We start from the raw sequence: 27,146 nt of genomic DNA, 5'->3' as shown, positions 1-27,146 counted from the left end.
GAAAAGTTCAATTTTTGAAGTCACCAGCTCCCCATTGTGTCTGTAAAGAGGCATCCTAACAGATTGCTTTCCTGGTTTTGTCGTGACAGGTTTTTCCTAAGACGTGGCATATTTGAGAAGTTCCAGGCTTTTCTCCCCACTCCGTCTTCACTTTATGTTAATGAACTTTGCATAATTGAATCAGACCCCAGAACAAACAGGGCTTGTTCCAGATCTTAACTCTCTCTTCTGAAGAAGGCATTTTTTCAGTAGCACTCAGAGAATGATATCTATCAAATCACCAGCGCATTTAGAATTTAATTTGCTCTATCAATTGCAATTGCTGTGCTACTTAGCTGTGGGGAAAAAAAAAAATTAATTTTCCTTACCACATTGTAGTTCTTTTTGCAATCTTCTCCTCTTTCATCATCAAATTTGTTTAGCAAACTGTTTTTAAGATTTTCTGGCTTCGCCTGCGTGTTGCTTCTGTGGCTTTGAAATAGAGAAGGTTAAATAAAATTAGCTGAAATTTTTATTAAAACATGGTGAGGAGCAGAGGTGATAAGTAGGAGTGAGTGAGGTAGTCAGAATGGGGTAAGAGCTATGTCCTGACCCGTAGATAGGAAAAGACTTGGGGACAACCTGGGGAAAATATTAAAAGGCATTATGGAGCTCTCTTTTGAGTCTCTTAAGTATTCTAATTTGGGGTTTTTGTTTTGTTTTGGGGTTTTTTTTTTTTTTTTTTTTTTTTTTTTTTTTTTTGGGTTTTTTTGGTGTGTTTTTTTTTTTTGCTTTTTTTGTTTTTTTTTTGTAATTTTTATTTTTCAAGAAAACCAGAGACACTTACTGCAACATCCTTTCCTCATTCTTCCCTGGCAACTTTCACAGCATCTTTCACATCCTGAGCATCAAAGTATGATGTAATAGTGATGATGAAGGAATATCCCAGCACTCTGCAAAAAAAATGTGTATGTGCTGATTTTTGGAAGGGTGGGTGGGTTTCAGAATGCAAATGGCTGCTGTGTTGTAGTATCACCATATAGGATAAAATAACAACTGAAAGAAACTGGGATTTAAGTGCAGGATTTAACTAATGTTCATGGCTAATAAGAAGAGGAGGAACTGCTTTGAAGTCATGGATTCTGTAGAAATTTACTTTTTGGGTGAATGTGGGTAGCACAGGAAAATCCCACTGGGATGTAAGAGACTGATGTTGAGCTTCCAGCTCTGTGACTGATTTGTATTTTATCCTCGGACAGCTCACTTGATTTTCCTGTTAATCCCTGCTTTCTTAACTTGGATTATGCTTGAAACTTGTAATCTTGGGTCTGTGAAGTGTTTCAAGAGAAGATAAGTGAGATGGAAGTTGTTACTGTTGGCATCAGTGACTCTGACAGGTCTCCCAAAGGATGCTGAGGTCCCATAGTGAGTGCCTAGACTAGACAGTGATTAAAGTGGAGAGGAAGAAAAGGGATGGATAGGAGAGCAGGAAGACCTTAAATTACTCATTGGTCAGGCTGCACCTGCTGGAAATACAAATTCAGGCAGGCTTTTATTGTAAAAATGACTCTGTAGTGGATAACAGAGTGGAAACTATCTCTGACACAATTTTTTTTTCTTTGTGATCACTGTGCTGGAATATTTGAAAAATGATTTTTTTTTTTTTTTTTTTTTTTTTTTTTTTTTTTTTTTTTTTTTTTTTTGTAGTGCTTACTAGCCCTGTAGTGTAAAAAGTGGAACCAGAGCCAAGGTCATTCCTTCCTGTTCCTGGCCAGCAGTGGGCAGGGTAGGCTCTAACAAGATTAGTGTCTCAGCTGCTTTGTCACTTCATAGTGTTGCAGGTCACCCTAACACAGCTTGGGAATTTGTTTTGCAGCAAGGTGGGAAAGTGCATTTAGTAGAGCAGGCATTTGAAGGCTGTTCTTGAAAGGTACTCCTGTAAATCCTGGCCTCTGGCAGCCTGAGCTGTTTTGTTGTGTTTTATAAATCAGGTCATATCGTGTCTCTCACAGCTTCCAGATGCCAGCCTCCTTCTGTGACCCTTTTGTCAAGCATTTGGAAAGGCCACAAAAACAACAGCTAGCATTGTCACCATGAAGCACAACTCAACACGTGGGAATTGTGCTTCTCAATGAGTAATTGGACAGAAGTAAAGGAATAAGCAACAGACAGGTGAGGAGTTCTGGGGTCTCAGTGGTGTTGATGCCCCCACTGTTTCTCTTCTCCCTGTGTTTAGCACTAAGTAACCATGAATGAGCAACCAAAATGTAGGGACATGGTCCCAATCTCTGTGCTGTCACAGGTGATGGGCATGCAAGCTGTTCAGGGTGGCTGGAGAAAGGACTTGAAACAATTCTCCTGCTTGCAAGTGATGACTTGCTTCAATTTGTAACTTACAATGTGCTCTTTTAATCAGAATACATCCAAGGCCCATCTTCTAGCTTGTCCCAGTTCTTCCCCACCAGTTGGGAGATCACCTGTAATGCAGACACAATAACTTTAGTTGTCATTTTATCAAGATGTGACTTGAAATTAGGCTCATTTCTGATAAAATAATTGCTGTTTGGACAAAAGGGAATGCAGGTGACATTTTCCTTGTGAAGCCATCTAACCTGCCACAAATGTAGTTTAATAGGCAGAAATCAAATAAAGAAAATTAAACCATGCAGCTAATGCTTTCCATCTCCAAGATGAATTGGGATTACAGTCAGTGAGGCTGAATGGTTGTTTACTTCATCTGTGAAGGAAACACAGTAAATAATAGAGAAAATCAAAATAATTTAAGGAGATCTTTTTAATTTGAGAGTTGATGGGACTGCTAGATGACAGGTAGAAGTTATCTTCTGATGCAAGGTATTTTTTATTGCTTGTATATTCTTACAGTTAGAAAACATCAGTTAGAAGTCTCTTCATATTTTGAAAACAAGGTATAAACATAAGAAGCTTTGCTAGATACAGCAGGAAGATAAATCATCTCTGCGATTCTAGCCATTAGCCTGCCATGACTATGATTTACAGGCATTTTGGTTTTTCTGTTTCTTTTGAAAGCATTCTGAGAGTTCACAGATCAGAACATGAAGTTGTAGTGAATGCTCTGAAATAAAATGGTTTTAATGAGATTGCTTCTTATGGCAAGTGCTGTGGATTATATGGTCAGTTACGAGTGCCTGAGTTACAATGGCAGCATTCTATGGCAGGATCAATTGGAATGGTCCAAAGCTTTGCTGAGGAAATGTTGGGGTAAAAATGTAGGAAGGCACAAGAGGGTTGAGGAAACGTGTCACAGTGCCAGGTTTGTGAAGCTGGTCTGTATACTATGCATCACAAATCCAGCCGTTCAGCAACCATTATTCATGCTCTTAAAGTATTTGCCAAAAAGAACCTTCTGGGGAAGATTTATTTTATTTAAATTTTCTTGAATAAATTGTATATTACCCAGGACACGATAGAATAAAGAACAAAAACCTCTCTTGTGTGAAAGCTCTCACTTTTGCAATGATACATGAAATGGTGAGGAAAAAACCCACATATTCTGCTTCTAGGACAGCCAAGCCTGTGTTGCATCCTGACTCATTTCTTCATGAGTTCTGTTTTCTGTGCTTTGTAGAAACTTAGTGGGGGGAAGAACATTTTTCCTTTCTCTATCCTTCCTACCATCTTCCTGCTAAAATGGAACAATTTTCCTCAAACAGACTGACAGTCTTCCTTGCTGGACATCCCAGTCCCTGTTGTGGTTGATGCAGGAAGACATTATCCATTAGAAATAGGTTTCCTGAGATCTGAAGGAAAGAACTTCTTCCTGGCTTTAGACAACCACTGCTTAATGTCTTACCACATACTGTTGGAAATTTCTGCATGTTATGTTTCATAGAGTGTCAAACTTTGTTTCACCTAGCAAGAATTCTGGGGTTCTGATCGTGCTATATTATCCTGTTTCTTTCTTCATCCTTAGGGTATTTCAGGTGTAGAACTGCTTGAAAATATGCTGTGAGCTGTACTTGCTTATGGACTTCCAAGGTTCATCTCTGTTATCTCCTTTTGAAAAGTTTTATGTTCCACTTATGGCCTAAACAACTAATGTGAGCTTCTGATCCAGATTTGAACACAAGGTGTTAAACCACTTATTTCTAGAGTGCTGGAAGGCAGTAGGGAAATAACCACTAGGATCAGCCCCTAACATGAAATCTTCCCATCCTCTGGTGTGAGTTGTAAACATTTTGGAGCAGAAACAAAACAATGTTGACGTTCCTTTTATTGTGTTCTCACATAAAGTAGAGTTATGTATTTTCTTTCCTTTGTGTGTTTTTCGTGTCTAGCAAAACACACAAGTTAAAACTCTCATGGCTTTGTGTAGGAGAAATACAGGACAATATTTTTAAGAAACACTCCCTGCCAGGATATTTCTGGAGCAATGCAGTGATAAATATCAAATCAAGTGAAAACAGAGAATTTAATTTTTCCCATCAGAGCCAATTTGTGATGCTTTTTATCTTGACAAAAATTGATATTTTATTCCTTTGGTAATGAGAGGCTCTGATTGCACTTCCTTTTAATATTTTTTATTTCTTACGAGTCATTCCCTGAGGAAGACCTCAAGTCAGAGGCAGAGATGGATTCATGTCTCTTAAAGGCACAACAGATGTTTAATAACAAACATTGCTTTGTGCTGTAGGTGGCATTAGGTGGGTTTTAAATCTCTGTGCTGCATAGACAGTTTGTGGGCAAAAAACCTCTTTGCTATAGGATTTGTCTTTTGTAGAGCAGAACAGCTTGAAGGACTATACAGCAGATAACTTATTTTCTGTTAAATTTGGCTATTATTCCCAGTGGTGAAAGAAATGCTGACAGCCACTCCATTTTCCATGCCCATTTTAGGGCTAGCTTGCCACAGTGTAGGTCCTAAGTTATCTTTGCCTACTGCAACCACAGAAAGACCAGGCAAAATATTGAGATCTTCACACAGCTTTTTACCATTCCTCTCCTGTTTAGACTCCCAGAAGGAGATTTTCCATAAAAATAAGGGATTTGGAACACATCTATCAAATTGGTAAAGAAAGCAAAACGTGTTGGGAGATTTCTGTCCCCAGCTACTCCAACATGGTTGTGCAGAGAGTGGCTTCTTGTGCCCTGGGCAATGTGGTTTTTAATGTTAACTTCTACCTCTCCACAGGGAAGACTCTTCAATATAGCTCCCTGGTATTTAGCCTAAAGTTTCCTTTGTGAAGTTTCATGCCATTAACCCTGGGTTCACCCTGCTATAATACTCTCCCTGCTCTGCCTGTTCTCCCCATGCTGGCAGTGAAGGGCATGGGGTATTACACTGGGGTAAAGGCAGGAGACAGGGGTTGAGGCATCACTCACAGTGTGAACACCATTTACTCCTGGAGTGCACTCTGGGGACCTCTGCAAGTGATTCCTGCTGCTCACTGTCCATCTGCTGCCCTTGAGTGCTGCAAAGAAGCTGTTAATGCCATCCACAGAGCTGGGGACATGGCTGGAGGGCAGCTTGTGCCTCAGAATTCACAGCTCAGTGATGCTCTGACCTTTAGGTGCAAAGTCAGCTTGATCCCATTAGGGATCAGATACTGAGAGGTCTCTCTGGCTGAGGATGTAATTAGCAAGTGCAGAGTAGTTGCTTTTAGAGATGAAATGTGCCTTGCAAGGGAGATATGGGATGTGAGTGAGTAGTAGATATGTAAAATGAAATGTAAAAATAAGGGGTGAAAATATTGCTCTTTTGGAGCTGAAGCCTTATTAAAGTCCTGTCGGTCCTATTTGGGAAAATTCTTCCTAAAGCTTCATGTGTCACCAAAATCCCATTAAACTGTCACATAAATTATCAGAGTTTCCCCTTTCCATCACTGTGCATTACCCTGGGAGATATTTTTATGACAAAAGAAGCTTTTTCAGTCTGCTCCCCCTGCCTGATTCCATTTTAGATGAAATCTTTCTCTCGGAAAAGAGCCCATGGATTTCATAGCTCTATGGATCTCTACACTCTGCATGTACAGCAGTTTTCCTGCAGGTCTCTGCTGCATTTATGTCTTGTCTGCACCTTCCTTTTAGCCATAGGACAGTTCAGGGTAATGCTGCCACTTCTTTATCCATACTGAGTGAGAACACTGTGAAGTCTGTTTTGATGGATCTCTGCTCCAATATCTTCCAGTCTTCTGACCATTCACTGACTGATTCTTTTCCCAGGCCAATACTGTTATCCCCTTATGAAAAACAACAAAAAACCCAAACAAAACAAAACCCAGAAGGTGAGACTGTCACACATATACCTAACTTGAAAATACTTTTTTTTTTTTTCCACTTGCTGTGTCTCAGAGGTGTTGTGTGTCTGCAAGACAAACTATGTTTTTTCCATGCTGTCTGAAAAATACAAGAATTGACGATCAGGCTGGTACAAAATACTTGAGTATCTGAAATTGCCTGCTGCCACAGAAAAAATTAAGGCTGTAATATGTGTGTTACAGGAGGGGAAGATAGAAACTTGCTTGCCTTTGACAGATAATCTTGGAGCTCCCTACATCAGCTAGCTAATCTGCTGGGAGGATTCTTGGAGCTGTTCTTACTGTTTGCTTCTCACCCTTTTTAAAGGATAGATACACAGAAACTGAGACCAGTAGATTTAAGGATAATAGAAGATCTTTGGGATTCCTTTCATTGGTAATTATTTTACAGTAACCCTCCTGCTCCAGTCTTTGTGATAGGACTTTCAGTAACAGAGCAATTAAGACAATTTCCATAAATATATATGATCTTTATGTGGGAAGAAGCCCAAACAATGTCAAAGTATCATGATTGTGGAATAGCTCTTATTAGTTGCTAATGTTAAACTTTTAAGTGCATAATATTAAGCAGCTATCCTCTGTCAAAGGAGATGGCTGAGGTGCCCTGTGAACTAGAATAGTGATTCCAGCATCTCTCAGAATGCAGAAGTAGTTCCAGAGGATAAGAGGGGAACCTTGGACCCAGTTTCTAGAGGGGTAAGTTGTGTACTGACAGTGTTCTGGGCACTGCAGTGGAGTGGCTTGGTGCAGGACTTTGGAAGAACCTAGCAGAAGGTATAACAAATACATTGGCACTGCAGTGGAGGCGGTCAAGTCACTCCAGATTGGCTTAGCTGATAGACTGTAACTTGCTTTTCTTCTTATGCAACTGTGAGACTGAGAACAACTGATGGTTGTTTCTCTTGATAGCAGCCTTTTGCAATTCAAAGGTTATCTCCTTCCTTTCTCTTCATATTTCCTTTCTGAGTTTAACATCCATTCTCTCCAATTTTTTTTCCCAAGTCATGACTTCTGAACCCTTTATCATACATACTTAATGACTTCTCCAGTTTTCATCAAATTAATTTTTAAACTGTGGTGGCCAACAGTGGGCACAGCACTCCAGCTCTGAGCTTGTGACACTGCCTGTCAGTACCTCCCAGCCAAGCACACTAGGGTGGTGCACAGAAGGGTTTCTGAGGGAGGGGAACCTCAGGGGACTGAAGAGGTCTGCTGGGATCCCACAGCTCTGGTGAGGAGGCCTGGAGCACTGATGCATCCCATGCCATATAAAAGAACTATAAGGAGTGACAGTGACCAGGGTGGGAGAAAGTGGCACGTGAGAGGGTTTAATGCCGGGCTGGAAGTTAAAAAATGACAGATGCTTTCTATTAACCTGGTCCCTTCTGAGAAAAGGATGGGAAAGAGAGTAAAGGGGAGAGATCTATGAGCTGGAACCTAAAGTACAGGGCTTTAATGAATCAGTATTGATGAAAAAGGGATAATGAAATGCATCCAAAACCAGTATTGTGCTCGTCTCCCAAAAATGCTTAATTCACCTCTGAGGCTGCAGACCCAGTCTTAGGGCAGTCCTAGACTGGGGTTCTGGAGCCAGTGGCAGGTGGGAGCTGGATGCAGGAACACAGAGGTTCAGGAACACTCATATTGGGATGAAAGGCAGACAAGCAGCCAGTCCTCCCAAGATTCTGGCCATAGATGGAGAGAGTTTGAGCCTCATGATCCCTCAGATTATACTAAGTATATGATGCATATAGGATGGAATACTTTGGTCAGTTTTGATCAGCTGCTTCTCCCCACAGCAGGCTCATCAGTGCGACGCCTGTACTCCTGTTAAAAAATAACGTTAGTAGGATGTCAAGCTGTACCAAGGTTGAGCAGTCTGTACCCATATTCAGCTGATTATCTCTGATTCAGAGGTGAACGAATTCATAAAACAAATGCACAAAAGGAGGTTGCCAAGCAACTTGGAGCCTGAAACTCCCCCACCAAGCTATGAAGGCAGAGAACAAGCATCAAAGGCTATTTGTAATGTTCGCTTTGCCAGAGGAAACAGTAATAGTACATATAATATAGAACTGTTTAAGAAAGCTCATTGGTAATTCTGAGAAACAGCAGCTCCTCACTCCTGCCAGAACTACATATTTTTGCCTCTGTCTCATGAGGTGTCTGCCTTTGGAACATCTAGCCAAAAGCAGGGTCAAGAAGGAGATAACAGTGCTGGATGATGAGAAGGAAAGAATATCTTAAGGCAACCAAAAGACAGACAACTGGAGAAAAAGTTTTAGGCTGTGAGTAAAGTGGCTAACACAGATTCTGCCTTGGATCAGTCCTGTGTTTTCTGTGATCTCAGCATGTGATGGTTTTACAAACATTTTAATATGTTCATTGCACATCACACCATCTCCTGTCTCCTCTTTGGCTTTGCATAACTGCTCAGCCTTGGGCATGTTCAGTGTATCCAGGACAGAATGCAGGTGTGACACATAAGGAAGAGCTATGAGGTGGTGCTCCTGTTTTCCTCTCATTTGACTCACAGATTACCCTGTGGTGGTCACAGCTAACTAATTTGGAAGTGAGAGATCAGCTTTCTTGGTTTCTGGCTACTGTGTCCTGGGGTAAACTTGACCCTTTGGTTTGTATAATGTTCATGATAGAGTTATAATGTGTGTAGGCATAAGGGAAAAAAATAATTCTGTGTCTAAATAGCCCTGGGTTTGGGGTAAAGGGAGGAGAGGTATGCAGAAGCACAGCAAGAAAAATTCCAGTCAAGACCTGGAATTCTAGGTTGAATTTCTCACATGCTGTATATATAATTCCCTTTGACTACTTATAAAATCCTAGCCCTGTGTTGTTTCAGTGCCTTCTCCCTTCACATCTGACGTGGCTCCTATCTCAGCTTGAAATAATTTAGAACATCAGACCAGGTCAGGGCATCTGGAACTGCATTTCATTTCCTTTCTTTGCTCCTCTTGATGAGGGACACTGCTGTGTTTATGGGGTTTTGCTCATTTCTTTCAGGCTGCTCTTTCCCCAACTGATGTCATGACAAGTGACATCAAAGTCACCTCTTAGTGAACCTTGGTGGTGACATGACTGGAGGAGAACCCTTATAATAGGTAGGAGATTAAGCAGTATAAGAAGATCAATGCTTGTATTTTCATGCATATATCCACAGTCAAAATGAATAAAGAGGAGATGGGAAGTAGGTGATACATTAGTAGAATTATTGTGAAAAAGAGTTTTGCTTAAAGTTTTGCAAGAGGATTCAGTGATGCTTTAATCTCTCACCTCGGGTATTGTTGGTGCCACATTATATTCTGGGCATGTCAAAACATAACACAGTGTAAAGAGATGTGATCTGTTGGATAAGGCTTTATGTAGCATGAAAAAGTTCCTCTGCTTTCTCTCTTTATTATTTACATTCCCAGAGAAGGTTATGTGTCATGTGGGCTTTGCAGAGATAAATGGCTAACCTGAGCTTTCTGGCAGCTTCCCCTGTAGCTAGGGGGGATTTTGCATAAGTGAGGATTTTTGAAGGCTTAAATTCAGTTCTGGGCCTGGAAGGAGATATGTGAGAAAACTTGGGGTTGTGTGTGTCCTGAAGATAGGTTTTGAGAGACACAGGAGGTAGTCACAAGGGGCTTGGAAATAGCACAGGGGATGGGCAGCTGAGCACCAGTGTAAACCAGTAAGCTAAAAAAAGAATCTAATAAAAAAAGCTTGACTTTGATCAGCTTTGAGTGGAAGAAAAGAACTTGGGTCTCTGCCAGTGCCCATGCTATTTTGAATTAACAGAATTATGGCAAGTTTTCCTGGGTTTCTGAGCTGAGAAAGCTTTTGCTGAGAGTTTCTTTTTAATCCATTTTTTTCCTGTGTTTTGTTTTCTTGACTGAGGAAGGAATCTCTCAATTAAAATGCTGTGATCTCTTCCAGCTCACAGGACAGATAAGAGTAGTTGTGCTCTCCTTTGCAATTGATGAATAGAACTCCATTTTATTTTGCTTTGTGCTATTTTACCTCTGTCCATTGGGAGTCCTCAAGAGTCTCCTTCTCAGCTACGAGACATTCCCATAAGTTTAGCTCAGCAATGAACCTGCAAAACTTGGAAATGGTAAAATGCAGGTTATGTCTTGATGAAAGCTAGGTTGAGTTTGTTATTTTAAGGTATTACTAAGGTAGACTGTAATCACAACCAGCTGCAACAGAGTAGAAATTGTCTGTTCTAGTTGTTAGGGGGAAGAAATCAGGATGGTTAGTAGTTCTGCAGGAGCTAAAGGAATCATTTGCAATGCATAAGTGCCCTAGGCACCTATGTGTACATATTCATCAAAATATAATAACCTCACAGTGAGATAAGGTGCAAGAATGATAAAAGACTAATATATGGCTATTGAAAATGGTTCCATTTTTTTTGCTGGGCTAGAATTTTTCTGTATAAGCTCTTTGAGCTATGAGTGCAGTTCACTCTTCTCGTGCCTATCAACTGCTTAAGAAGTCAGCATGGAGGTGGGGAATTGTGCAGAGGGATTGTTTCCAAATCTGAGTCTGTGATCCTGAAAAATGTAGCTAAATTGTACTGTAATGTATATATTGAGCTGAACTATACAGAACATATGCTTAAGGAGAAGAATTAGTGTTTATTCCTTCTTTGACTGAAATGAGAAATTTCACCTGCATTCTTAGCTCAGTCACATCCTTTGCTTTAAACAGCTCTTTAATAACATCTATTTTCAGCATGGCATTCTACTCCCTTATTTCACTTTAATTAATGTATCCTTTGTAAAGCATTTGGAAACGAAGGACAGCTTTGGGAGCTAAGGGTGAAGACATCTACCTTCCTAATTCAGCATTTGCTTACAAGAGTAGTCAGCTGATGCCTTTGGATTTGTTTTCTGCCCTGTTACCACTCCCAAACCTGTCAGCTGGAGTCCCTTGGTTTGTGCAAGGAAACTGGAGTCTGTCTGTTCACGCAAAGGAACAGAGCCTGAGCTTAGACATTGCCTGGTACAGCAGGACAGACCTCTCCAGGCATTGCTTGATGCCCTGACAGATAATTGTTTCCACTAAAAGATATCTGCCAGGTTAACTTGTGCTCACAGCCTGAGATTGTGAATGCTCACAGAAGGATCATTTTAGGATGCACAGTGTTTTTGTCCTTTTCTTTTGTTTTCAGTGCCTGGCAGGTGTCACCCTCTGCCTTCTCATGTTTTCTTGGCCCATCCGTGCAGTATCCTCAGCACAGATGGGATCTTCAAGAATCTGCTGTCAAATTTGGTCTTTTCTAAGCATATGTATACTGAGAGTTTTTGGAGACTTATAACTAGACCAAATGTGGGTGCTTTTTCATAGGAACAACAAATAACATATCTGATAGCAAGGAAACTTCCTCTGTCAAGTTGCAAGTCTACTTTGAAGCATGTTCAGTAGTGCTTATCAATGAACTGTTTAGTGGGATTTTGATTTTATCTTTTTAAAGCAACCCTTTAAGCACTCTCCCTTCCCCCAATTTCCTAAGCTTGTCTGTCATGCCAGGCATATTGCTAGAAACAGCTAATCTCTTCTAGTTGCAACTTCTGAAAATTAGCTTTGCAGATCTGTGTGTGTCCATATTACACAAATCTGAAAACTGCCTCTCCACCAAAAGTGACAGCCTGCCCGGGGAATGTGCATGGTTATTTCTGCCTTTTGTTAATGGATATGGAATTATGATTAGTTTTGAGTATTCTACCTCTGCAGTTTATCTAGTTAACATATTCATGTCTTTCCTTTAATTCTATCAGTTGAACTTGATAAGTTATGATTCTATAACTTGGTTTACTGCCAGAGATGAGACAGCTTGCATGTCCTTGGAGCCTTTACTGGTGGACAGATCTGCTTAAAGATTTGAGAAATTATTAATTAAAAATGATGAAATACTAAAATTGGAGCAGGACCTTAGAAAATGAAATAATTTCTAGCTGCCTTTTAGATCTTAAAGGCAGTAATTTGCACATGCTAAATGCTTTCTAGTTGTTAACATATGTAAATATGTGTAATGTATCCTAGAATAAACAAGAAAAAAGGGATAGGGAAGAAATTAGCACATGGTGGTTCTGAGGACCAGACCTGAGATCAGTTGGCAAACAGCACCTTCAGGAAACATTTGGACTGTTGAGGGATGCATTTTCCTTAAAATACTTCGTAGATTGTTATCTCAATTGAAAAGGAATACAACCCACTTGTGAAGTTACCATTCTAAGAGAAGTCAGTTTTTGTTTTCCTTTTGCTTTGCTTTGCAGGCAGTCGTCCTTACGTGTTCCTAATGGCCCGAGTTCACCCTGGGGAAAGCAATGCCAGTTGGGTAATGAAGGGGACTCTGGAGTTCCTTGTGAGCAGCGATCCCATTGCTGATCTCCTGAGGAAATGTTTCATCTTCAAGATCATCCCCATGCTTAATCCTGATGGAGTCATCAATGGCAAGTGAGTTGACATCTACTTATTCTGGTGTTTTGCTGGGTTTATCTGCAGTCTTTACCCCCTTCTACCTAGCAGATCTCATCTTCAATGTTTGGGTCAGGAGAACTCTCTTTGCTTCATGATTTATTCATCATGTTATCAATCCTGCATGGAAAATGTGAATGAGATATAGCCCAGTGTGCTGTCTTGCATTTTTCAGGTGTATATGATTCTGTACTGTAAGTGGCTCTAAGATTTTTCACCTGCCTAGATGGAGTATCAGTGGTGCCAGAAAAACTGAATCTTTTTTGCTAAAAAGAGATCCATCACCATAGCAGACTTCACCTGCAAAACAGATATGTTTGGGAATAACTTATTTTAATTAATGCTTTACATAGCCAAGGCGGGGGAGAGGGGAGGTGATGAGTAAGGATCTATTAAATTTTTGCATTTTCATGGAAATATTTCCATATAGTCAAGCTTCCTCCTTCTCCCACCTCATTTCAATCTTTCCTCCCACGTTTCCTAAGAGACACCTAATCTGAGGTTGGAAAGTACTGATTCCTTTTTGATTCTTTGCCTTTTACCATCTCTGCCCACCTACATTACCTTGCCTTCCCTCTCCCTTTATGCAAGTGGAGAAAGTACAGCTCTCCTCCTAATCTGTTAATATGAAATAAATATTGCTGTTCTGTTGGTGAAAGAGGAATTCCCTTTGAAGGGTTGAAAAGTGCACTAAGATAAGGTAGGCTGGTACTTTGCTGGGAAAATATCTCCAGGGTCTCTGCAGTGGAGTTTGTTCACTTCTTTGGGTGTTTGTGGACTTGGTGTAAGGTAATAACTCTGAGTCCTGTCTCTGGTGCAAGGGCAGGACATTATAATCACATCCCATGGGTAGCTCACCCATTGAGCATTCTGACCTGGAAATAAAAGTTTTCAGGTTTTGCTTACAACTGTCTCCTCTGTTTTTTGCAATGGAACCCACAATAAATCTGAAAACTGAAATGTGGACTACAAAAAGCACTGAAAGAGACAGCAAAGTAGAAAGGAACAGCATTTAGGATGTGCTCTTCCGTCTGCAGACCGAGTACTGCAAAAATGGAAAAGCAGTCCTGAGCAAAAATTGAATTGGGTTTGTTTGGTTCTAAATTAATTTAATTTTGGGGCCAGATGTTCAACAGAGAGCATCATGAGTTTTTTGATAGTCTCTAATCTCTGACTATGAACAGTCATAGCTTCTGTGCTGCTACACTTCCCATGACTAAAGCACATCAGTAATCTGGGTGGACTGTTCAGAGTAGCTGGATACTGTCCCAAAGTATTTGAATCCTCTGCTGGCACTAAATGCTTCCTTGATCCTTCCAGACAGCAGAAGCAAAAAAGAAAGGTGGTGACTTTTTTCCCTCCCTTTCTCTTTTTTCCTTTCACTGCACTTAATTAAATTTTCCAGCAGATGGAGGACTGGAGGGAATGTCTGACCTTTTTTTCTCCACCCACCATGAGTGTAGCAGAGGAGAGGCCCTCAGGAGGGAGGATGGGGCTCTGGGTGGCACTAGGATGAAGTGTACTGCCTGAGTTCATGTCACCCAGGAAGGTGTTTTGCCTTCCCTGATGCAGATGAGCTCAAACTTGTTAAATCTGGTGATGAGTGAAAACATTCGATAAGCCCTTACATGTGAGATAGGAGGAAGGGAACATTTGCCATGGTTCTGCTATTGGTCATGAAGCCTCGGGAGTTGACAGAACCATTCCTTTATGCTTTAATTTAAATAATTCTATCCTGTGAAGCTTTCTGTAGCCCAGATATTCTTCTTGTTTCTTCCCATATACTTTTAGTAGACTTCTGTCCCCCTACACCAGAAGAAAAGCTTCTGTTCTGGGTCCCAGGATTACTGGTAATCTGCTGGAGATAACTATGTATATGGAAAAGACAAATCTTTGAGGCCTTAGTGTCTGTATGTGAAAATGCATATTTATTTGGCTATTTATATTCTACCTTTTCCAGGTTTAAATGCTCTAGTATATTCTCTTATCTTCTGAGTCTGTGTTATAAGGGAAATTTTTCTGAGAAGCTGCTTTATCGCCCATGTAGCCCACCATCGACCATAGCACTTGTAAGAAGATATTTGTTAAATATTTTTTACCTCTTCAAAACATATTTCACAATATATTTCATGAAGCAACCTGTTTTTCCTGGGATTCACAATCCCTTTTGTGCAAGTCCCACCAGGTATCCCCAAACACACTGCTAGAGTGCATGGTGTTCCCTCTGCCAACATCCCATCCTGTTGGTCTTTTCTAGAAGTTCCTGTGCTCTCACACCTTCACCCCATGAGGACCGGACTTACCAAACACATCAAATACACTATCCTCTGTGCTCCACACTGGGAATACCAACATGTGGTAACCAGCCATCTTGTCTCTTCTTGTGAAACAAGAATTTCTTCTGTTTCAGTGTTTCTGATGCATTTGTCTTGGTCTGTCAGTATTTTATTAAAGAAAGAGTTGGATTCTCTTTTGTCCTCAGGTCTTTAAGTCTCTTCACTCTCCATCCTTCCCAGCTCAGTGTGCTGGGGTGTGCATAACATTTCCCTGCCTGTCACAGAGATGGGTTCTAGTGCCTGGTCACAAAGGATTTCTTTCCAGCATCGCAACTATGCCCCTTCCCCAGCTAGATCCCTGCCACAGGTGCAGCTCAGCAGAAGAGTGCTCATCCCAGCAGGGTACCACACCAGCAAGCTTTGGGAGCTTTCCTCAACAATGAGAGATGATCAGGGCCTTGGTATTTGCTTTGCCTGATGTGATCTGAAAGTTACATGCAGAGAATGCTCCTCTAACACAGACAGGGCTGCAGTAATGTCATTATCCTCCAGCTGTGTGTGGCTGAGCTGGGAGGCAGCTCTCCCCCCTCCTTTTCACATCAGTCAGGGCTCTGAAAATCCATTCCTGTCTGGCAGTGGTGAATAGACTTGCAGACCTGTCACTGATGCTAAATAAAGGTAGTGGTGATGCAAGTGTGCATGGGGCTGTCATCACATGAAAACATAGATCACTGCCAAATATTGCAGCTAATATTTGACCTCGTTGAGGCCAGGGACAATTGGTGAGCAATTGTGTTGCTGAGTGTTTTGCTCCACCCTGAACAGCAGTCAAATATGGGGTTTGTCAAATAATATTTGACTTATCTGATACTGGTGCCATATATTAAATGAGACAGTGCTCCTGATAAAGTTCATCTTATGCCTGGTGTCATACACTGACCCTTGATCACTACTGGCAATGGAATGATGCCTCATATAGTCTAGACCTGTGTTCTGACAGTTATCTGTTTTATTTTTGTTTCCTTTGATATAAATTACAAGGCAAAATACTCTTAATCTTCAAGACCAGTAATGTAAGTCATTCTGAAGTGACAGTTATATTAATCTGTTTAACAGAGGGTGTCCTTGCAGGCTAAATTGATTTTGCACAGTTGTTCTGAGAGTCCAAAGTAATAGGTGTTCTTTGGTCCTACTGCTCACTAGTCTCACCTATACCTCTATCCCCTCTTTAAACTAAATCATAAGGAAAGTTTTAAAAGGAGTGTTGGAGAATCCCCAAAGAAGAGTATGACTTCCTTTGGAGAATTGATATAAAAGGTAGTAGGTGAACAGGAGACATGTACTGGGTTTCTGGCTCTGCTACCAACAAACTGAGACTTTGGTCATTGTTCCCTTCTTTTGACTGAGTTTTGCTCAGGGAATGAAATGCCATAACCATGGTATTGAAATGGCAACTGAAGTATAAATATTGGGAGTATTTTCTCTTCATTATTAAATATAATACTGTTTTAACTATTAAGCTTGTTTTTAAAATGAATGTTGAAAATACTGTTCTCAGAAAACTAGACTAATGAGAAATGGTGCAGAGTAGCCTTTGAATTTTTTTTTTTATTGCTTTAAAAAGTTCATCTGTTGAAGTGAAACTTTTGTACCCCAAAACTAGAACAGATATAGTTATGTAAAATCCTGAAAGCAGAGGTCAGTAATGGATCTTTTAAAGACCTTTAACTATGGCTGCACAGGAAGCAGGTTTTAGAAAGAAACAGAACACAGTTTGCTCTCCACACTGTTCTATGTAAACTCATTATCCCACATTTGCACATTGAGTTGTGTGCAGCTGCATCCTTGCTTGTGATGTGTTTTTATGCCACCTCCTGTGTGCTCCTGCTGTGCATCCCTCTGTCAGCACCCTGCTAGTCCAGCTGTTCCCCACATCTGCTCAGACCTGTGCCACCTCTGCACACCTGGCACTCCCACACGTGCATGCTCCCAGTCACAGCATCATAGTCATGTGGGTTGTCTAGACTTTTTCAGGCACTGCAGTTCTAGATAAATATTGCTATTTATTATGTCTAAATTTAGGGTAATTAATTATATCAATGTAACATAATTTTTGTCACCATAAACAACATTAATAAATGATGCCAAATATTAACACTTGATGCTTACCAACTGTGCCTGTTTGTTTTTTTTTTTTCCCTCACTTCCCTGAAGTATTTCATTAAAAATGATTGGCCTTGCAAGATTATTGATCAAGCAAGAAGTGGAAGCTCCTGAAGAAGCTGTTTTGTTTTAAAAATACTTCATGTGCAGGGCACTTATGGATTATAAATGTATTTTGTGTATTTAGAAATTCTCTTCCCACTGACCAATATCACAGTTCTCTGAGTTCATGTCTGACTCCTACATTGACACCTTCTTCCTTTAATCTATTGGAATTAATGGATTTTCATATCTTCTTCTCTTCCTTATACCCTTTTCTCACTCTTCCATCCCTTTTGCTGAATGAAAGAAGCTTTTCAGTGAGAAGAACTTGATGTGTTTAATAAATTAATTGAACCAATCAGTGGAGAAGAGAGCTGGTGTCTTTTCTTGGTAAAGGAAGATGAATTTTTTTGGAAGCTGCATGATTTTTAAAAAAGCCATTGCATAACCATAGTAACAGTTAGGAAGAGAAAATACTGATTTACGTTCTGGATTATACCCATGGACTTTTCCTTATCTTGTTAAAAAACACCCTTTTCTCTCCTACACCTGCCCGCCCACAAGGCTGCCTGAGTAAGTTTTTCTGTTGATTGAAGGTAAGGCAGGTGAGATGCTGTGTTTCTTGCCTTTCCATTGATTTTTTTCTCACACTCTATTTAGGTTATTTATTCCCTCCTGGTTTATTTACTGGGTTTTGTTCATTACCTCCTCAAATCCAACAGAAAAAAAAGAAAGCTTTACCTCTTTGACAATTTCTGGACTTGTCTAGTAAGAATGTCCACTAACATCCCTTCTAGAAGAGGTTTCCTCTGCATAATCTCAAAAATTATGAAGAGAAAAATGAGTGTGCTCCCACTTATTCTTTGGACCCTCAGCCTTTGTATTTAGAATCATAGAATTGGCTGGGTTGGAAGGGACCTCAGAGATCATCGAGTCCAACCCTTGAACCATCATTGCGGTTGCTAGACCATGGCACTGAGTGCCACATCCAGTCTCTTTTGAAATAGCTCCAGGGACGGAGAATCCACTACTTCCCTGGGCAGCCCATTCCAATGCCGGATCACTCTCTCCGTAAAGAAATTCTTTCTAATATCTAACCTAAACCTCCCCTGGCACAACTTAAGACTGTGTCCTCTTGTCTTGTTGAAGGTCGTCTGTGGAAAGAGTCCAGTTCCCACCTCGCTACACCCTCCTTTCAGGTAGTTGTAGACAGCGATGAGGTCTCCCCTGAGCCTCCTCTTCTCCAGGCTGAACACCCCCAGCTCTCTCAGCCTCTCCTCATAGGGTCTGTGCTCGAGTCCCTTCACCAGCCTGGTTGCCCTCCTCTGGACCCGCTCCAGGACCTTGATATCCTTCCTGAACTGGGGGGCCCAGAACTGGACACAGTACTCGAGGTGTGGCCTCACCAGGGCTGAGTACAGGGGCAGAATCACTTCCTTGGACCTGCTGGCGATGCTGTTCCGGATACAGGCCAGGATGCCATTGGCTTTCGTGGCCACCTGGGCACACTGCTGGCTCATGTTCAGCTTCCTGTCACTCCAGACTCCCAGGTCCCTTTCTGCCTGTCTGCTCTCCAGCCACTCTGTCCCCAGCCTGTAGCGCTGCATGGGGTTGTTGTGATGGACACTCTTAATAGGAGAAGCGAAGCGCATTTGTCTCTGTATCTAAAGGACACCACTTGTATCCATGGCTCTTTATTAAAAGTTCTATACTAATGTTTACTCTCCTGCACTAATGCATTGTGTTCTCCAGACAGTGAGAGACAGAACTGATCAGGTACAGTAAAAAAAAGCTACTGGTTAGTCTAAGGACTCAGTTTATGATCCTGCATCCTCAAGGATTAAATCTTGAGATTATGTCACACAAAGCTGTACAATTGCAGGCATCCCTCCTTTCCTCTCCTCCTTCTGTTTATTGCTTCTCTGTGGACAGAAGATTAAAGAGGAGTTTAATTCTCAGAGTCTAGCCTTGTATAGCTTAAGTGGTGCCATCCACTCTGCAAAACTCCAGAGGCTTTCTTTGGACTACCTTATTTATCCTGTGTGTTTCTCTAAGGATAATGCAGAGATTTGGGAACACTGGGAGAGGAGGGTTTTTTCAAACTCTCACTAATTAATTCAGTAGGTGAGTTTGTTTCTAGGAGAGAGAACAGTACTACAGGATTTGCATGCTGGTGTTCTTTGGCAGATGCTGTATGAATCTGTCTTCCGAAGCCCTGCATCTAAGTTGGCAACACCATCCTGAAAAGAGTTGGGAAGCCAAGGTATTCTTGGATAAAAGAGCATTATGTGAAGTTTCAACACTTACTCATTTTAATGGCTGTCCTCAGAGATGCACGTTTTAAGGCAGCATGTTTGCATGCCTTGATACTTCCAAGATCTCAGGGGAGATGAAAATGTTAGTTTTGGGAGCATCTGCCCTAGCTTGGTATGTGGCTCTGGGAAGTTCAGATGAACTCCTGGCTTACCTTTCCCACGTCGACTATGAATCTTTTCCAGCTGTTTCCTCAAGTGCTGTTTTTGTTGCCCTCCACTGAGAGGACAGTGATCTGTGTTGTGATGAGGCAGGGACAGTGAAGGAGCAGTTGGGCAACTTTGTTTCCTCAGCCCAGGGGGTATGAATATTTAGCATGCCTGGTTGCCACATTTAGGTTTTTTTTTTAACTGAAATAGGGGTTGTTTGAAATGGATGAAGACCACCACCACCTCTTCAAGATACTCGGCCTATTTGCTTTGACAGCCTCCCAAGAGCTCCCTTAGCACTTTATGGATTTGGAAGCTTAGGGGAACAGATATTGGTAGTGAGTTCACTACAGGAGATAAAACATGGGCTCAGCTCTCACCTCTGCAGGCTGTTTCTTGGTGGAGCCAGAATTGGGGTCTGACCCTTCACCATGCACTTCTCTGAATATCTGTGCTGTGGGAAGTGCCCCAGTTTCAGCCAATGCCTTTTGCCCTGTGCTGATGTGACAGCCCATCTGTGGCTCTCCTGGGATAAGCATCCCTCTACAGTCAGGTGCACCCCAGGACTCTCCCTTCTCACTATGCTTCCAATGCAGTGTTGTTTATTCTTTCCTTTATCAGCTGGAGCTGCTGGGCCCCCTGAGTTATTAGCTCTATTCACTCATTGTCACTGCTTCCTCCTTCATAAATATGCCCCCATATGTCTCTGCTCCTGAGGAATACGCTTTCTCTTCTATTTACTGCTTTTCCTGGGCCCCCACCTCCTCATTGCTCTCTCCATCCAGTGGCCTAATAACAGCCAAGGAGATAAATAAGCTAAATAACTCTTCCTAGCTATTATTTTTGTTGTTTTGTTGTTGTTCCCCTGAATAGTAATATATATAATAACAAGGAAACAAATCTTATTACTAAGGTAATTACAATAAATAAAAAGCCAAGAGGGGGGATGAAGGAAGGGTCTGTCGGGGGAGTGATTGCAGTAGAATTTTTTTTAAATTTAATTTACTTGAGATGTTCTCTGCCACTTTGCTGGTATCCTGCTGAGGGGGCCTGTGACTAATTAGCAGGCAGCTGTTGCTCTAACACCCTCACCTAATTTATTGTGTGTCTGGGTCTCTAAAACAGAAGCTTGTGTGGTATCATTGTCTGTGGGACTTGGCATCCGCCTCGTGTCAGTGGTTGGCTTTATTGCTTGGTGCTTTTGCTTCCCAGAAGCTGAATAACTGAAATTTTGGGTGCTTTTTTGTCATTCCCAACATATCCCATATGCTTCCAGGGGTTTGGGCCTGAGAATACCCTCAGTCTATTGCATTATAACTGCTTGTCCCAGTGTCCAATCTAATAAGAGACCAACAAAATTGCTGGTTTTGACAAATTGCCCAGAGAATTGCACCACTGCCTGTGTGCTTTGCTAGGCCAAAAAAAAAAAAAAAAAAAAAGACTCACCAGTACAAAGACTGATATCAACAGGGCCTAGTGTCTGTTTGTTTGTTGAACTCTAAAATGGAAGATCTCATTCTCCTGCTTCCAGGTTTCATATGGAAGTACCATATTGTTTCTTGCCAATAGACCAGAGATTACATTATTGTCTGTCGGCCATGAAAACTCCATCTTGCTACAGCTAAATGGCTGTAGTAAGAACTGGAAGGATCTAATGCATTGTTCTGTGTTTCCTTAGTCTTTCAGTTGCTAATTGCAAACACTGTACAGCTCTAAACCAGTAAAGGTACCACAGGAGCTCAGTCCATCTCCCTTAGCCCTCTCATACCCAATTTATGCAAGGTAATGCAAGGTCACCCAGGAATTTTACCACAAAAATCACCTGATGTGGGCTCTCTGATATTACTGTCTTGGGATACTAAAGACTTCGGCTTTAGCCTTGGAAATTATTTCATTTTAGGTTCTACCTTGTATTTTCAAGTTAGCATTAATATTAGATATGAACAAGATGTTCCGTGTGCTCAGAAAGGAATAATTTTGTTCTACATTCATGTCTATTTTTCTGACTGATGATGGGAGTTCATAATCAGATTTGTGTGCTTCTTTGAAGACATTTTCAGGACACCAGTGTACAAAGCTGGCTTTTAGTAAAGTTAATGAGATGATTGAGTTATATTTTTATTAGTGTTAGCTTGATTGTGTATCATTATCCCTTTTGTTTGTTATCATGCTTGAGTCCCCTTTGTGGTATATTGTTCCCATAACAATTGTACCTGTGCTAGGATCTTTATATAGAGATGCAAGGAGCAGCTGGTTTCTTATTAGAAATGGATGCATTAGTGGACTGAGCTGATGCATTAGCATTGGTGAGGATGAAAAAGATGCTGAACCCGTTGGCTCACATGTAACCTGATCCATCTTCTCAGTCCTGGCCACACAATGGGCTTCATGGAGGTGTAAACTTTGTGGCTACAGCTCTCTTTCTGTATCACATCCTGGGACAGGAAAATCATCTTATTGTTATGACTTCTACAACCAAATAGTCATGAAGGGATCTTTCAGCATCATCAACACAGGGATGGGACAATTGGATTAAAAATCAAGAGTCTCTCTATACCTTCTTGGAGTCTCCAGGAGATACCTGCAAACATTGACCCAGCTAGCTGCACAGGTAAACTGCAAAATACAATAATTACTCATGAAGTTGGATTTTACTTTTTACCTGATTGTAGGCATCAAATAGTGGTATCAAGTTGAATATTTTGGAAACGGGCTTATGTCTTGAGTAAATAGGCTGTTTTGATCAACCATTTCAAGATCAGGTCTGTGTATCCCAAGTAAATGCCCATTGGAAGCTACAGATTCAGAGATGGAGTTTCTATTCATAGGATGGGAAAAGAGAAGTCCACAAAATGAAATTGTAAAAACTTCACTTTTATAGATGCAGTGAAGAATGTCCAATACTTTAGTGCAATATCCACGCTACCTGGAAAGCTGAAATTGCCAGAGAATGGAGGTTATTGTCTCTTGTAATATACCTTTGTATATTACACTGTGTAATAAATCTGGCAGTATTTCTTTCACCCTGAAAACTGGACATCCCTGGAGTTCCAAGTGACATTTCATGTTTTTTATGACCATTCAGTCCCTCTTAAGTAATAAAACCCATAACTTTCTTTGAAATATGCACAGAAATACTTTTTTGAAAGCCTATGAATAAAAAAAGCTGGAGCTTAGTTATGCATAAAGATGCTCTTCCATGAGTTTACTTGAAAAAAATTCTGTGTTAGATAAGCTCTGTGTTTTGGGTAATACTGCTTTTTAGCATTTTTATTTATTTCTGTGTTTTCTCTCACTTTTTCTTCCCCTCTCTTTGGAATCTGTTATTCAAATATAACAATAAAAGCTGGCAAAGTACTGTGATAGGAGAGGAGACATTTAATGGCCTTGGGTTGGAGAAATGGACTGGCAATTGAAAATAGTGTTTGTAGAAATGGGATGAAGAGGCTTATCTACAAAAATAAGCTTCATTTGAAAGCTTATGTTTTCAAAATTGTTTCTACAAGAATGTATCTATAGAAGTCCAGCTGAATTTGAATTGTTCACCTGTGCACGTGGTTCATATGATTGCACATGCAATTGGGGGTAATTTCATGGGCAAATTTTGCTCCTATGTCTTCAGGAAATTGCCACCCTAATTTTTATATTCAGCTGAATGTCCCACAGAAACATCAAGAAAAATGAAAATGAGAAAACAGAGTCAATATTGGAATGGCAGAGAGTGACAAATCAAAACCTTTACTGCAACCTAACAGGCGGTACTGTTGGGAGTCAGGAAAAAAAGGGCAGCAGTTCTAATGCTACAAAACAGCTCTTAGTCTTAAAGGGACAGAAAAACTGGAAAGCTTTTGAAGTTGTATAGCCCAAGTTTGAACTGAGGGGTGAAAAACACAAGGTAGAGATTAGCAAGGAAGAGGGCACCAGTAATGGTACATTTTGGGTCTGTACTTACTGCAAAACTCTGAATTAGTATGTGAGTATACACCAGTCCAGTAGTGTAACCCTGATACATGGCAATAGTGATGTTTTATGCTGTGAAATTCTGTAGAATCTGTGCTAAATTCAGAATTGTGCAGAGCTGAGCAAACTTTCCATGTCTTCCTAGAACTAGATTGTTGAATTTCACAAGTAGATGTGTCCTCATACAAAATGGTTGTGTTCCATTATATCCCATAAGGGTCTGCCATGTTTCAGGAATGAGAACACAAAGAAAAAGTGGTAGTCAACAGTATAGTTCAGATTCTAGTTCACCTTCTAGATTGTTTTTATTTATCTGCCACAAATAGCAAGGACTGAAGTCTTACTTATTTTAACAGTTGCTATACTCTACTGCATATATATTTTAGAATTCAATGAGGAAAAAAAGGCTTTATTTCTAAATACTTATAACATTTCATAATCAGGTCAGTATTTTCATATAATGCTGCTTTGGGTTTTTTTCTGAAGTTACCAGGCAATGACAAAATGTGAGTGCAATGATTCTTTCTGTGTACATCCCATGACAGCATCTCTGGTAGTAGTTTTCTTTTCTTTCTCCCATATTCCCTCACTTTTTCATAAGCTCAGCTTTTGAAGGAGACAGAAATACCAGTTCTCCCAGGGATACTTCCTGACACCGAACACTTCCTAAAACAGAAATCTGGTTCCCAGTGCTAGCTGTAGTTCATGTTGTCTTCTACCAGCAGTAACAGTAATATCACCAATGAAAAGTTCAGTCTGTTAGCTAAAAATGTCATTAACTTAAAAACAAAAGACAAAAAATTTAAGAAGTGCTTTTTCTGTCTCCCCTGTAACAGTTATGGTATGTAAGAGGTTGTAAAGTGCAGAGCAGCTGAACACTCATAAACTATTTTAATACCATTTAGAAATGAGAAGAAACAGGGAAAGAGGCTTATGTAGCACTGGAGTTTATTATACTAATCAGTCACTTCTACAGGGCACTACCATGACTTTAAGTCCTTGCTCCAGTGATGTGAAAAAGATTAAGTGGTCTCTTCTCCAAATCTCTAATATAGCTTGGTCTACATCATAGGAATCTCTAGTCCATTTGAGCTTGTAGGGAATTCTGTGCTCAGATGGATATATTAGGCAAATAAGTTATGTTTTATACCTTTGATAGCGGAGCAGTAAAGCAAGGTCTGAAAACAAAGTAGAATGTAAGAGAGATAAACATCTCAGTGTTATGCTTGGATATTTTTAGGAGACAAGAAAAAGAGCTTTGAGGTTAGGCTGAGATCTCTGGAAGGGCAGCTGACACTGAGTTGAACCATGAAAACAGCCAAACCTCAGGCTGATTTACCTGTCTAGTGTCTGGCCATAAATAAACACAGAAGGTAACTGTGGAAATCCCAAGAATTAAGGCAGTGGGACAATAGCTGGTTCTCCCCCTCCAGAGCATGCATGTTACAAAAGAGAGTTGGCTTTGAAATAACTTCATGTTTTACATAGAATTTGGTCTGACCTTGTGCACATCCTAGTATCTAAGTGGGGAAGAGCCAAGTGTTTTAAACTACAATAATTTCTGTCTCTTTTCCTGATGTGCAGGTGAGGGCACCCTTAAACTGTGCAGCTTCTCTACCTACCTTTAGGCAGATTTGAATGGTATCTAATCTCATTCAGCACACAGTCTGTTCAGAATCAAATAGTGTCCATATCAACAGCTTTGAGCTTTCAGAATTGTAACACTAATACAGATGGGAATGTAAACAAAAAAGAGAATATTAAGAAAAAAAAACTCTCCTGCTGTAAACATCAGAAATAATATGAATCAAGTATATCTTGAGTTGTTGCATTTTCTTGGTGTTGGGTTTTTTTGTTTTTGTTTTTGTGGTTTTTTTGTGGGTTTTTTTTGTTGTTGTTGTTGTTGTTTTGGGTTTTGTTTTTTTAGCAGAACAAAAGCCCAGCTCAGGGCTGTTACCTATAATGAACTGGCTTTGCCTGTGTTCATACATCTCCCTTTTTCAGCCTGTGTGTATCTGTTCTGGTTGTGTGTTCTGATGACAGCAATTTATTTGTTACAGCTTTTGTCTCAAAGGGTCTCGAAGTGCCACCACAAGCCACCTACTTTACTTCCAGGTGTTGCTTACTGTACCACCTTTGAACTGGTGGAATATAGCTCTCCTGTAACCTCTGAACCTCTTCTGAATGCTGGGAGCTGGTGGTCTCAAGCCCTTTGGCAGCAGTTGTGGCCATGTCTGCAGATAGATGTTGCAAAATATAGTGTGACTTGGAAAGAAATCAGTCAGGTGCCATCAACCCCCTTCTGCTTTGTGTTTTTCCCAAAGAATTTTATTAATCTTTGAGAAACATGTGGCAGCTCTGAAACCAAGCAAGTTTTACTTGCCACAGTCTTAGATGGGATGGTTGGTCCCTGAAGAGCAAGCACTAGTTCTCTGCACACTACCTGTGGTAGATGCATGATTCTGTCATTGATAATTGATGCTTAAGTGTGATGTGAGTCTAAATAAATATTGTGCTCTGAGTTTTACCAAGAGGTCTGTGGTCCAACTGGTACAGTATTCTATATGTGTACATGCATATACAATCGTATATAGAAGCTAATTTGATCCAGAGTGAAAGGGTGTAGTTGTGCTTGAAGGATACATGTATTTGTATGCACAGTTACTCAGTTTGGGGTTTAGGCATTTAAGTGGCCATTTGTGCCCTCATTTTAGATATTACGTTCATCCTGAGGGAAAGGATTTGTGCAAATCAGCCACACAAATATACCTATGTTTTGCTGTGTGCTATCTTGAAAATATGTTGCCTTACTTGGAGAGAAACTTGGATTGATTTATCTCTAACTTCTTCCACCTTCCTCCCCTGCTCCCCACCCTCCCTTAAAATATCTATTCTAATCTGAAGAACATGAACTATGGTGGATGAGCAGCAGTTCTTCAGCAGCATGTTTTCCTTTTCCGAATGGTTAACTCTGGTAATTGTTTCTGTAATGTAAGCTAATATTTTCAGCTAACGGTTATTTAGGGTACTGTCATGGCAAGCTGTAATTCAGCCCTGTTGCCTAGTGGTCCAAATAATGACCAAGGCTTGCCCCTAGCTAAATTATTGTTCTTCTGCTTCTTACTTTCCCTTCATGCACATAAACAAGTCTGTCTTTCTGCCAAACTCTGAAATACAGAGGAAAACAGAAGCCATATTGTTGATTCAGTGCTCCATCCTGGCAGCTTCTGGGAGAGAACTGCTTAGAGAGGTATGAAGGCCTTTGAAGGGCTTCTTAGTGACTTGGACCAGAGGCTTCCTAGTGCCTCACCAGGCTCTTATAATTCTATCACATCTTTAATGTATCTAGATAGAGCATCTACTCCAAATATTTAATAGAGCAGATGAAGAGGTCCAGTCTGATGTGGGACTGGAAGACCACGTGGGCTGATGCTCACTGCTGCTCACAGACCCTGAGTACACTGAAACTTGTACTGAAACCAGGAAGA

General features: G+C 40.6%; 1 protein-coding gene across 1 annotated transcript in view; it reads left to right on the top strand.

Annotated features, from left to right (window-relative positions):
• AGBL1 (ATP/GTP binding protein like 1) overlaps window positions 1–27,146 on the top strand; it is a 269,261-nt gene that overhangs the window by 88,529 nt on the left and 153,586 nt on the right. The window contains exon 18 of the mRNA XM_030456954.1: window positions 12,554–12,734. Within this exon, the coding sequence (XP_030312814.1) occupies window positions 12,554–12,734 (181 nt within the window). The remainder of the gene's footprint in view (window positions 1–12,553; window positions 12,735–27,146) is intronic.

This window comes from Calypte anna, chromosome 10 (genome assembly GCF_003957555.1).
Source record: "Calypte anna isolate BGI_N300 chromosome 10, bCalAnn1_v1.p, whole genome shotgun sequence".
In the NCBI taxonomy this organism is placed as follows: Eukaryota; Metazoa; Chordata; class Aves; order Apodiformes; family Trochilidae; genus Calypte; species Calypte anna.
This window is presented reverse-complemented; position numbering and strand designations above follow the sequence as displayed.